General features: G+C 39.3%; 1 protein-coding gene across 3 annotated transcripts in view; it reads right to left on the reverse strand.

The window, feature by feature from the left end:
- CACNA2D3 (calcium voltage-gated channel auxiliary subunit alpha2delta 3) overlaps positions 1-12703 on the reverse strand; it is a 1031774-nt gene that overhangs the window by 707562 nt on the left and 311509 nt on the right. For all 3 annotated transcript variants that reach the window (XM_074284452.1, XM_074284451.1, XM_074284453.1), the window contains exon 4: positions 12046-12105. In XM_074284452.1, the coding sequence (XP_074140553.1) occupies positions 12046-12105 (60 nt within the window). The remainder of the gene's footprint in view (positions 1-12045; positions 12106-12703) is intronic.

The raw sequence follows: 12703 nt of genomic DNA on the forward strand, positions 1-12703 counted from the left end.
GACTTCTCATCCGTGGTCTGTTCAATACTCTAACATGATAAAATTGTGCTTTTATCATGAAAAATTAATGTATGTATCAAAATGTGGAAAGATCAATTCTAAAGCAGATAAAATAAATCATTGCAGCAAAAGGAGGACATAATCAAGAGTTTCTGTGGCTATCTTATAATAATTCATAAGAGCCAAATATTAAATTTTATGCATGAGCATTTAAATCTCTGAAATCAGCAAATGCTACAAAACAGATAAATTTATTGTTTTGTTAATTTCTAGATATAAGATGAATTAATGCAGATTAAACTGAAATGTGTCTTGTGTATTTTTTAAAGAGAAACAGAAAAGAAAAAGGAGGAGAAAGAGGAAGAGGAGGAGGAGAAAGGAGAAGGAGTGAGGAAGGAGGAGTGAAAAGGGAGAAGGAGTATGGAGAGAAGAGGAGAAGAAGGAGGAGGAGAAAGAGGAGAAAAAAGAACAAGAACAAGAATAACAAGAAGACAAAGAACAAGAAGAAGAAGAAGAAAGGGGGAGAGGGTAAGAAGGAGAAAGAGAAAAAGAGAAAGAAATGTTGATGTTTTTACTGATAAATACTCCTGAATATAATGAATATCTCTACATATACTGAATATTAAAAGTTTTTTAATGTGAATTTAATGTAATAGCTCTAAGCATTATTGTATATAATTACAATTAATTGATTTTATTTTGTTCTGAGTTTCACACAAAATTATTTGTGTTTATCTGTGCATATGCAAGTTTATCCATGAAAGATGACACTTATATGCCTTTATGGATAAATAGGGAAAATAGAATTTGAAATGTGTTCTCCTTTGAATTTGAAAATGAAGCTAATGACCAACTTCATGTGATGGCTTTTGTTCCCCTTGTGGGAAAGATCTTTGTACCTTCCCCTTAGCTTCTTAGCCACTCCTGGTCAGGAGAGACACCAGATTACTGTCATAGGTAGGATACACTATAATGAACAAGCTGTACCACACAATGAGCAGAGCACAAGGGGAAGTGGCTACCAAAGGATTCAACCTGCAATAGTGATCTTAGAGTGGCAGTGCTATGAGTCTACAGAAGAAACCACTGTATGTACGCATATATGCCTTGGCTAGTTCTGAGAAATCTCGGAGGATTTAACTGGAGTCAACTCTGTGAAATGAAAAACAAAAAAGAAAAAAGATTTTAAGTGACACAATGAGGGAAATAGTATTCAGAACTTGGGAGATAAGAGACTCTTTCTCTGCACTGGCTAGATTGTTTCTGGAGGATTTTGTTCTTCGAGTGTGGAGGATCACATTTTAGGAAAAACCTTTGGAAGAGATATTAGTGAAGATGAGGTTGTAATGGTGAGCACTCTCAAGACAAGACTATGTGAAGATTATATGGAAGAATTGGAGATATTTACAATAAAGAGAACAAAACTATATTTCAGTACTGCTTGGTTGTTTCAAAGAAGAATTGTATTTCTCCTTTGCAACCCTAGGGGGTAAAATATTTTAAGAGTAATGTTGGAACATTTTTTAAATTTTTTTTATTTTTTATTTTATAATTATAAATTTTTGACAGTATATATGCATGAGTAATTTTTTAAATAACATTATCCCTTGTATTCATTTTTTCCAAAATATCCCCTCCCTCTACTCCCTCCCCTAGGTGACAGGTAATCTCATACATTTTACATGTGTTACAGTGTAACCTAGATACAATATATGTGTGTAAATCCCATTTTCTTGTTGCACGTTAAGTATTGGATTCCGAAGGTATAAGTAACCTGGGTAGATAGACAGTAGTGCTAACAGTTTACATTCACTTCCCAGTGTTCCTTCTCTGGGTGTAGTTGTTTCTGTCCATCATTGATCAACTGGAAGTGAGTTGGATCTTCTTTATGTTGAAGATTTCCACTTCCATCAGAATACATCCTCATACAGTATTGTTATTGAAGTGTACAGTGATCTTCTGGTTCTGCTCATTTCACTCAGCTTCAGTTGATGTAAGTCTCTCCAGGCCTCTCTGTATTCCTCCTGTTGGTCATTTCTTACAGAGCAATAATATTCCATAACCTTCATATACCATAATTTAACCAATCATTCTCCAATTGATGGACATCCATTCATCTTCCAGTTTCTAGTCACTACAAAAAGGGCTGCCACAAACATTTTGGCACACACAGGTCCCTTTCCCTTTTTTAGTATTTCTTTGGGATATAAGCCCAGGAGTAGCACTGCGGGGTCAAAGGGTATGCACAGTTTGATAACTTTTTGGGCATAGTTCCAGATTGCTCTCCAGAATGGCTGGATTCTTTCACAGCTCCACCAACAGTGTATTAGAGTCCCAGTTTTCCCACATCCCCTCCAACATTTATCATTATTTGTTCCTGTCATCTTAGCCAATCTGACAGGTGTGTAGTGGTATCTCAGAGCTGTCTTAATTTGCATTTCTCTGATCAGTAGTGATTTGGAACACTCTTTATGTTGGAACATTTTAGAATGTGAGTGCTCCCTAATAACAAAGGGCTGTCTTAGAGGTAGAAGTAATCTCCTCACTGAAAGTATACAGATGAAAGGAGGTGGGGAAAGGAATAAGCATTTTTGTGCCTGTCACTCTGCTAAACATTTTCCAAATATTATTTCATTTGATCCTCACAACTACCTTGTAAAGAAAGTACATTTTACAGTTGAGAAAACTGAGGCAGAATCTAAGTGACTTGTTCATGGTCACAAGGCTAGTACAAGTCTAGTATTAGATTTAAACTCATTTTCCTGACTGTAAGCTCAGCATTATATGCACTATGGCATTGCCAGGTGTAATATGCTGTTGTCTCCTGAAGCTGCCGATCGCTCTCTGGGAGGAGATCTGCTGTGTCAACTCAAATCTCTCGGACAGATTCTTCTTCCTGTAGAGAGCCGACTTCCCTTCCTGCAGAGAGCAGCCTCAAGTCTCGTCCAGACAAAACTCTCTCTTTCCTCCAGAGCTGCCCTCTTTTATTCTCCCAGAGAATGGGCATGGGATAATGCAAGGGCTTCTGGGAAAAATTATTTCAATCAATGAACTTGCTCCTCCTAAGCATGCAGGCTCTTCCCTAGGAATTCACAAGTAAAACTCCCATTAAGGCCAGAACTAGAAAATTGTCAAGTACCGAATTAGCACTTACTAAGAACCTAATATCTCATTATCTCATTAGCACTTAGTAAGAACCTAACAGCCAGGGACTTTGGAAGATTGAATGGCCTCCTGTTAGGGATGTAGAAGATATTCTGTTTTGGAATGGGTATGGGTCTGACTAGATGGCTACTCAGGACAGAGACAGAGACTTGGATCTATGAACTCTGCAATGCAGGAAGCACTTCATTTAGTACAGATCACAGTCCCCACCTGCCACCATCACACAGACTTGTAGGAACTATGTCTGCTTTATCCCATAAACTCTCCCCAGAGGCTCCACTCAACATGCTGAGGGCTATGGCTGGGACCTCCTCCACTGTGCACCAGAGGATGACATGGGTTCTCCAGCGTGTTTTTCTCTCACTTAATGGCTCATCCATACCTTTTTCTGAACCTGTGCCATTCGGGTATTTTCCATGTGGCATTCTTTGGTGGCAGTGACCCTACAAATATATCCACAAACATGTGTGTGCTTCTAGCCATTGTCACATATTCTATAGATGGGGGAGGCCATTTCTGTGTGCTGAAAGGGTGGAAAACTACACTACTTGTGTGTTGATTATTTCCCCCCCCCCAAAAAAAAAAAACTGTCAGACTTAATACGTGCAACATGATACCACTCAACCCTATGGAAAACAGCATTTTCTGACATGTAAAAGGTACGTGAATGATGATGATGATGGTAACGAAGGTGTTGATGATGATAATGATGATGATAATAATAATGATGGTGATGATGATGATGATGATGATGATGATGATAATGATGGTGATGATGATGATAATGATGGTGATGATGATGATGATGATGATGTTGATGATGATAATGATGGTGATGATGATGATAATGATGGTGATGATGATGATGATGATAATAATGATGGTGATGATGATGATGATAATGATGGTGATGATGATGATGATAATGATGGTGATGATAATAATGATGGTGATGATGATGATGATAATGATGGTGATGATGATGATGATGATGATGTTGATGATGATGATGATAATGATGGTGATGATGATGATGATGATAATGATAATGATGGTGATGATGATAATGATGGTGATGATGATGATAATGATGGTGATGATGATGATGATGATAATGATGGTGATGATGATGATGATAATGATGGTGATGATGATGATGATGATGATGATGATGATGATAATGATAATGATGGTGATGATGATGATGATAATGATGGTGATGATGATGATGATAATGATGGTGATGATGATGATGATAATAATGATGGTGATGATGATGATGATAGACACATGGCTTGGTGAATAGAAAATAGAATTAAAAAGCCCTGAAGCCAAGAGCCATCATGAATACAAAATAAGTTATGTGCCACTGAATAAGTGACTTAGCATTTCAGTGTTCTAGGCAACTCTTTAGGACTATAAACTGAGTGGAGGGAATTTATTCACCTTCAATTACAAATGAAATTACAAAGTCAAGTCTATATCCTTATTTATTTTATTTTTTAAAACCAATATTAAAAAAGAGTTATTCTGTGACCTTGCTACCTGTAGCACCCTAGGCCACTTGCCTACCCTTAATTCTGGGTGTTTTGCAGCTCTTAGAGTGAATCCAAGATATTGACAAAGTGATCTTTTTTCCCCAAACATATGCATAAATAATTTTTAACATTCACTCTTGCAAAACCTTGTGTTCCCAATGTTTCCCTCCCTTACTCTCCATCCCTTCCTCTAGACAGCAAGTAATCTAATATGTTAAACATGTGCAATTCCTCTATACATATTTCCACAATTACCATGCTGTGCAAGAAAAATCAGATCAAAAAGGGGAAAAAAGGAGAAATAAATGCAAGCAACCACAGCAAAAAGAGTGAAAATACTATGCTGTGAACCACACTCACTTCCCACTCTGGGTGCAGATGGTTCTCTCCATCACAAGAGTACTGGAACAGGCTGAATCACATCACTGTTGAAAGGAGCTACGTCCATCAGAATTGATCACCATATAATCATGCTTTTGCTGTGTACAATGTTCACCTGGTTCTACTCACTTCTATGTGATCCTTTTTAATCAAAATGCTGGAGAGATTATTTACCTTAAGCCTTTTTCAAATAAATAATTTCTATATGTGGAAAGTTATTACTCAATGTTTATAAAGAAGAGGGAGAGAAAATCCTACAAACTAGATATTGTTTGGAACAAGAATCTTGGACCCCTTTCTGATGCAGGGAGGGCTCTCTGAGATAAGTTGATTATACATACTTGTTTCTCTTTGGGGTTCCTTCTGTTATAGATCACCACCACCACTAACCCAGGTTTCCAAACATTATCTCACTTAAGTCTCATGTTGGGCCCATGATGTATGGAGCTAAGGCAGAGAGAGGTTAAAGGACTTTCCTATGCTTGTACCTAGTAAGTGACAGAGGTGATATTTGAACCCAGGTCTCACTGGATTCAAATCTAGTGTTCTACCCACTAGGTCCCCTTGCTTTCTCAATGGACTCGGGGTCACACAGCTTGTAGGTGGTAAATGCAAGCTTACTGACTGAGTCTGGAGCAGTAGAAAATATATCCTACCACCTTCTGAAACCTACCCTTTAAAAATTGCACGGGAGCACACAGCTAAGAAGTGCTAAATTGTGTTGAATCTCTTCTAGACTCTTGCACCTTACTTCTAAAGCTCTTCACTAAAGCAGGACACAATGAACCTCAGACAAATAGCATCTATCTTTACACAGAAAAGGAAAAATGTTTTCTCTTTTCATTTCCCAGAACCCTCTTCAGGAAGCAACGTATTTGGGAAAACACTATTCAGCATGGAACACAAGCAGGAATAATTTTTCAGGGCCTTTATTCATATATCAGCAGTAACCTGACTTTATTTTGCTTCATTTTTTCATCCAATACATGTTCTCCTTTAACAGATGGCTTTTGAATCAGAAAGCAAGAGCATCCCTTGATTTGCTTGGCATTGGTCCCCAAGGCCTAATTCTCACCCCCTCAGTCTCCCCAGAACATCTCATGTCACAAAGATTGCAGCAAATGGGAACTTTGTGATACTAGAGTGATATCAATGAGCAGAACAGAGATCTTGGCCAGTAGGACTAGGGACTAATCAGAAACTACTCATCTCAGACCACTGGATTCCCCCTCCTACCTTCTCACTAGCTCTCCCACCCTTGAAGTTCTCAGGGGGAAGGCAAAGCCCTGATGATTGTTTTTTTTTCTAAGAAAGGCAGGCATTTGCAATTTGGTGATAACAAGAGCAGTGACTTCTGGGTAAAAATACTTGTCTTCTCTGCCCTCCACAAATGATGGGCAAGAAGGGAAATGCTTCTGGATAGAGAAGCTTCCAAAAGTGGGATTGCTATTGTGTGTGTGTGTGTGTGTGTGTATGTGTGTTTGTCTAAGTGTGTAAAGGTACATACAAGTGTGCAGCTATAGAAAGAATATACAGGGAGTTAGCAGGCCCTGACTGGATGAAAGTTCCACTTTTGCCATTTCCCCTGCCTCAATGAGCGCACCTGCCAATGAGGAAAGCACACTAGAAGGCTTCTAGGATGAACCTTTCAACCATAAATTGATGCTCCAAATTCTACACCATTTACAAGTGTTTTGATGCTCCAAATTCTACAGCATAGACAAGTGTTAGCCTGAAGTGGGGGAAAAAGAAATTTAACAAATGTTACCTACAAGTTTGGAAAAAAAACAGAGATTTCAGGTTCCAAAATTTTCAGTTCTTTTTAGAATCTGGGAACACTCCAAGCTAGTTCATGTCAGCTGGGATGTGGTTTCCATGTTAGAACAAGGAGGGAGAGGATGAGCAGAGTGGGGGCAGGGTAAGTAGCTTGCCAGCCTCCCAGAGCTGCACTTTTGTCCAGGCCCGTCGTCTCGGCTCCCATCCACAGCTGCCTTTCAATACAAAATATACTCAATGCAAAATAATTTGACTATAAAACCTTCTCTAAGTTGCAGAGAGGACTCTAGCGTGTATCAGTGGATAGAATTCCTTGAGCTAAGAATTCTCTGTAGCAATGAAATCCCAGATCCAGTCCCTACTTTATAGAAAGCACACTGGAGCCAGGGAAAGACAACTAGGACTTTTGACAAAACCACCAATTTTAGAAGGTGTTAAAAGCACCAGTACTTCAATGGCTAGAGGAGGAAATGGAGTCTATCATCTCCTTAGAAACTGATTTTTAAAAAATCTATGGGATGTCCTCCCAGGCCCACTAATGGTAGCATCCCTAGCAAATATTTCTAGAATCTAGAACTGCCCTGATAATGTCTCCTTCTTCCCAGAACCTTTCTAATGGCAACATTGTGGAGGTTCTGTAAGCCTCTTAGGGTCCACTCGGATCACATTCTCCCAGCTTTAAAAGTTGATTTAAAGATGCATTGTGCAAACTGCCCCAATTGTAGTGTGTACTACCTCAGGAACAAAAAACACTCATTGTTAGCCACGTTTCTGATGTTTCTGGCTTTTTTTTAAGCAGAAGAGGTTGTCCAATGAGTACTCAAAAGGCTTTTACAGCTTTAAAGAAACCAAGAAGGTCTCAACAACTTGAGTGCTTTGGTTCTTTATACCTTAAGCAAACCTATTCTCAGTTCCATTCCTCCCTAACCCAGCCCACCCACTCCCATCTTGCACTTAAATGTCACCACCAAATCATCCTGCTCATTACTTCATATTGAGCAGATGAAGTGATGAGATTTTTGATAGAAAACAATGATCAGCCAGCAAAGGCTGCCAAGGGATCACTGGAACCAAGAGGAACAATTGATTAGCTCTAATGGACCATGTCGGTAACAAACAACCAAGCCTGGCTGAGCCCAAGATCTCACTGTCCCGACAAAGCTGCCGACATCCTCTGGCTTTGACCTGCCTATTCGGAGCATCCATCCGTTGCATCTAAGCTCCACTGTCTCAGAATTTCCTTCCAAAACAGCAGAGCTGCCACCCACGGTGACTCCAGCATTTCACGCGATCTGGCTAAAAACCACTCTTCACCAAAACAGTCTTCTCCGAGGTCTAGAAAATGAACTACGTGTCCACAACACTCTTGAAAATGGATTCGTATTCTTTCCTTTTCTTAAAATCACATCTGTACACAAAGATCCCCATTTCCTCTTCTTTTTCTCTATACATGTTTTGACTGAACACAACTTCAAAGAGCTCCATTCCCAGAAACAGAAAGTGCCCCTAAATGCCAAGATCCACTTTTTAAAGAATATTATTAGGTAAAAGATTCATTGGGGGATATGGAATTAAAGTTTCTATGGCAAATCCAGCTGCTGATGCCTTCCTCTCAAGTAGTACCTTGTCATTATTTTATATATTAATATTTATCATCTGTGTTGTCTTCTCCAATAAAAGGCAAGCCATTTGAGGGCTGGGGCTGCTTCCTTTTTTTAATAGCTAGGGCTTAACCTCCTTCAGTCCCTTAATGAATGCTTATTGATTTGTATTCTTGTATTTTGTGGTATTTTTATTTGCACCTATTTGCATTATGGTGAAAAGGTTGCAAGAATACAGGTGAATATGAGTAGTATGATAGAGAAAATGTTAAGCAGGTGATTAGGACAATCTGAGCTCTAATTCTGCTTCTGACACTTATGAGTTATATGACCTTGAACAATAATCATCCATGTTGAGTTTCAAACTTGCCAGGGTGTCCGGGGATAAGCCGTTGTTGGAGTTCTGGTTGGTATTTTGGGCCAAGGACTCATTAATGGAACAGTTCTACTCATCCTAGCCTTCCCAGAGTCCTCCCAGGGTCAGGCAGTAGGCACATAGGAGTGATCATCGCACCCAGAACCCAATGGCAACAAAGACCTCCATATTGGATGTGACGTTTAAAGAGGGTGCAGTTTTTGCAGTAGATGTGCTGGCTTCTTCCAGCTTCCTGGGTCTATTCCAATGTCTTTATTGAAATCATTTGTATCAACAGCAATAACCCATGTTCAGTGTCTCTAGGGACTATATTGATGTTCTATATGTCAAGCAAGTCATTATCCAGTGATGACTGATGAAGAGCCACTATAGTTGGTTCCAACGAAGGGCCCAAAACCATTTCACTCATTATGTGCTGATCCAATCCCCGTAGGTCTGACCACTGCAAGATAACCTCTCTCTAGAACCCCATGGTTATTGAGATTATACTGAAGGAACAGACTCCCTTGGTTCTATGAATAGGTTGGGTATAACCTATGACCTTCATTCTGACCATTAGGGGGTCTGTGATGTGACACTCTGGAGAGGAAACCTAGTTGATAAGCTTTTGACTTAGTTTAACATGAATGGGAATAGGATGGGTACAAATTACTGTAAAGCCACAATTCTAACCCCAGGGTACAGCAGGCTGCTTCAGGAGAGCAGGGCCTCAGGGAAGTCAGTGTAACACACTGAAAAGAACACTAGCTCTAAATTCAATGTCTGTAGGTTCAAATCTCAGCTCTGACAGTACTTGCAGGACCTTAAAAAAGTCTCTTCAACAACATGACTTTAGTTTCATCAACTTAAAAATGAAGGTATTTGACTTAATGGCTTTGGGATCCTTCACAGAGGTAGACTTATGACCCCAAGATTGTAACTGAGTTCTGTTAGGGCTAAGGGATGTCAGGATTCACTTTAAGGGAAAAATAAGTTTGTGTTTTCATTTTAACTTGAGAGACTAGAGATTTGGGGATAGAGAGGACAGAAGAGTGACTTCTTGTTGCCTTTCATGAAATAACCATTGGAATCCAGGGTAAGACTCCAAGAGCTAACCTTTCAGTGGCTGTGTGCTCTAGACTTGTTGGAGAGCAGGCGAGTAGACTAGGATTTAAATGGGGGGGTGTTGTCCCTTTCCCACCATCGAGTTTTCTTTATAGTCACATCCAAGTTTTATTTTAAAGTTTCAATAATGAAAGGCAAGAACAAAGCAAATTCTCAAAGAAGCTAAAATAGCTTGCCAAGAAACAATGGTCGCATCATTTCATTTTTTTTTTTTTTGCACTTTTCAGAGCACATTTTTCTTCTCTTATAGAAAAGAATGACTGCAGGAGCAGATTCCTTTTATCTTCTGATCTCCAGCCAGGACTGGAGCAGCTGATCCCAGATGAACAGTCATTTTCATATTTTTCAATCTTCCCCAGGACATGAAACCAGAGCTTCCAATAATGGCTCATTCTACAACCTCACAACCTGTATGTACAGACAGGATGTGAGAAAGTGCTTTCTAAAGTTAAACTAGGCCAAATGCAAATGCTTCTATGATTGTGGCCACTAAATTCAGTGGTCCAGCAGATAGTAGGTCTCTAACCAGTACCTGTTAATTGTCTACTTGATGAATGAAGGCCCTCTGGCTATCATTGGCTCATTCTAACTTTCTCTAACTGTCCTAAGAAGTTTATACTATGACCTGCTATGATCCCAGGAGCTCCAATTGTGCTTCACACTCCACTGTAGTCATTCTCTATCTTCCTTGAATGGAATCTGTAAAGGGCCAGAATTGAGCAAATGCACTTGGATAATGGAGCATGTGAGACTAATTGCCAATTGGACAATTCTCTATTAACATGTTTGAAGGATGACCCTCCCCAACTATTCTGTGCTGACTGGATCAGTGGGTGTAGACAAAGAAGGGGAAGTGACATGAGTGAGTAGAGTAGGAGGAGGAAATTGAATCATTCTCCTGGCGGTGGAGAGAGAGGAAGGAGGTGTGGAGATTGCTAGATCTAATCCCCTGACTGCCACTGCAATAGACCAAGAATAAAGACTTTTGATTATCCTGATTTCTGGGAGGACAGAGTTCCAGCAGGAACCTTCCATCCTATTCCTCCTCTAGAGTTATAATCACATGAATCAAGTGATCAATTGATTGCTTAATTGAATCCTGTGATTATTACTGGAAATGTATACTAAGCAAGTTTTTTATAACTCCTCTTATCCACCTGTGAGTTCTCAAACCAAAATACCCTTCCCTGGCCACCACTCTCCTAAATGTGTTAAATTTCATCATTCAGACAGTCATCAAACCATGTCACCATCTGCCCAATGCTGATACAAGACTTCTCATACTTGAACCAGGCCCAAGCCCATTCACATGAGATCTAGATCTATGTGTTCTTAAACTCTTGCCAGTTCCTGCCAGTTCCTTGCCAGTCTTGATGGGTGAATCCAGGAGTACAATTGATTATGCTTCATTCACCATATCTAAATGACCCTAGATTTATCCAGGAGACCTCCAAATGCCCAGAGATGAGGCTAATCTTGTGAGAATCCACAGCCTCTATTTTTTATGAAGTAAGAAATTCAAGTTTATTAATTCTTCCATTCTGCTAGGAACATAGTCAGCATAACACAGCAGCAAAGTCCTGAATGGTAAAGCTAAAACTTACATTGAAGTAGGGAACTCCGTTCAAAACAACTTGTTTTTACCCAGAAGCACTACAGGGGGACATCTTTGAGTTTTGCTTCATGCCTCCTCCTACATACATACATACTTCATACATATACATACATATAACTTCAGATTACTTTTATATTGTCTTCCCCATTAGATTGTAAACTCCTTGAGGGAAGAGATTGTCTTTTATTCCATATTTGTTTCTCCCTACACCACAGTGACTGGCACATAGTAGGTGCTTAATAAAGGTTTATCAAGTATTGACAATTGAAAGAATTATTACACTATTCAAGGGCTTAATTTACTGCCACAGAATATCATGGGAACTGGTATTCCATCACATGTCAGGGATAGAGAGAATAAAAAAACATTAACTCCATTTATGGCAGCATTCATTACAACCTTTCATATCCATCACCTGCTGCATGAAATTCCACTAATGATAATAGAGGACCAGTAAAAAAAACATCAAGTCCAAATGTTGGCAATTACCTGTAAATCAGCATCAAATTCATGTTTCAGGTGAGCCTCTTCTGCAGCTTCCACAAGACGCTGGAATAACAAAAATAATAACGGTTAGAAACTGTGGCATGGCAAATAATTTGGTTGTCTGGAAATCTAGGCAACAATGTGTGTCTCTGAAAAGTAAGATGATGGAGTTCTCATTCCAGGTGAAAAACATGAACATGTAGGTTCCATTTATTTTACCAAAAAATTACTTTATTATTGGTTTGCCCTAAAAATTACATATTGCAGAGTGAAAATGTAGAGCCAAGAGAGCTGGGCTTGAATTCTATCACTCCTGAGTTGTACTGATTACCTTGAATGAACAATGAACAATTGAATTGAACAATCTTTCTGTATATTTGTTTCAGGCTTAGATAAAATTATCTTTAAAGCTCCTTCCCAGGCTAAAACTAACTCTGAAAGGGATGGATCCAAGATTTTTTGATGGAATTTTATGAAGCCTTTTATAAGCAGGATACTGCTGGTTGTGGGCACTTGCAACAGAGGAGAGCTTCTGTTTTGGGGTTCCTGATCAGAGTGGAAAGCTGAAGGGAAGCTAGAGGCACCATGATTAGAGGTGCTTACACTAAAAAAAAAAATGAGTTAACCCAACCACTGAAACATACTATGGGAACAAGGAAGA

This window comes from Sminthopsis crassicaudata, chromosome 1 (assembly GCF_048593235.1).
Source record: "Sminthopsis crassicaudata isolate SCR6 chromosome 1, ASM4859323v1, whole genome shotgun sequence".
Lineage (NCBI taxonomy): Eukaryota > Metazoa > Chordata > Mammalia > Dasyuromorphia > Dasyuridae > Sminthopsis > Sminthopsis crassicaudata.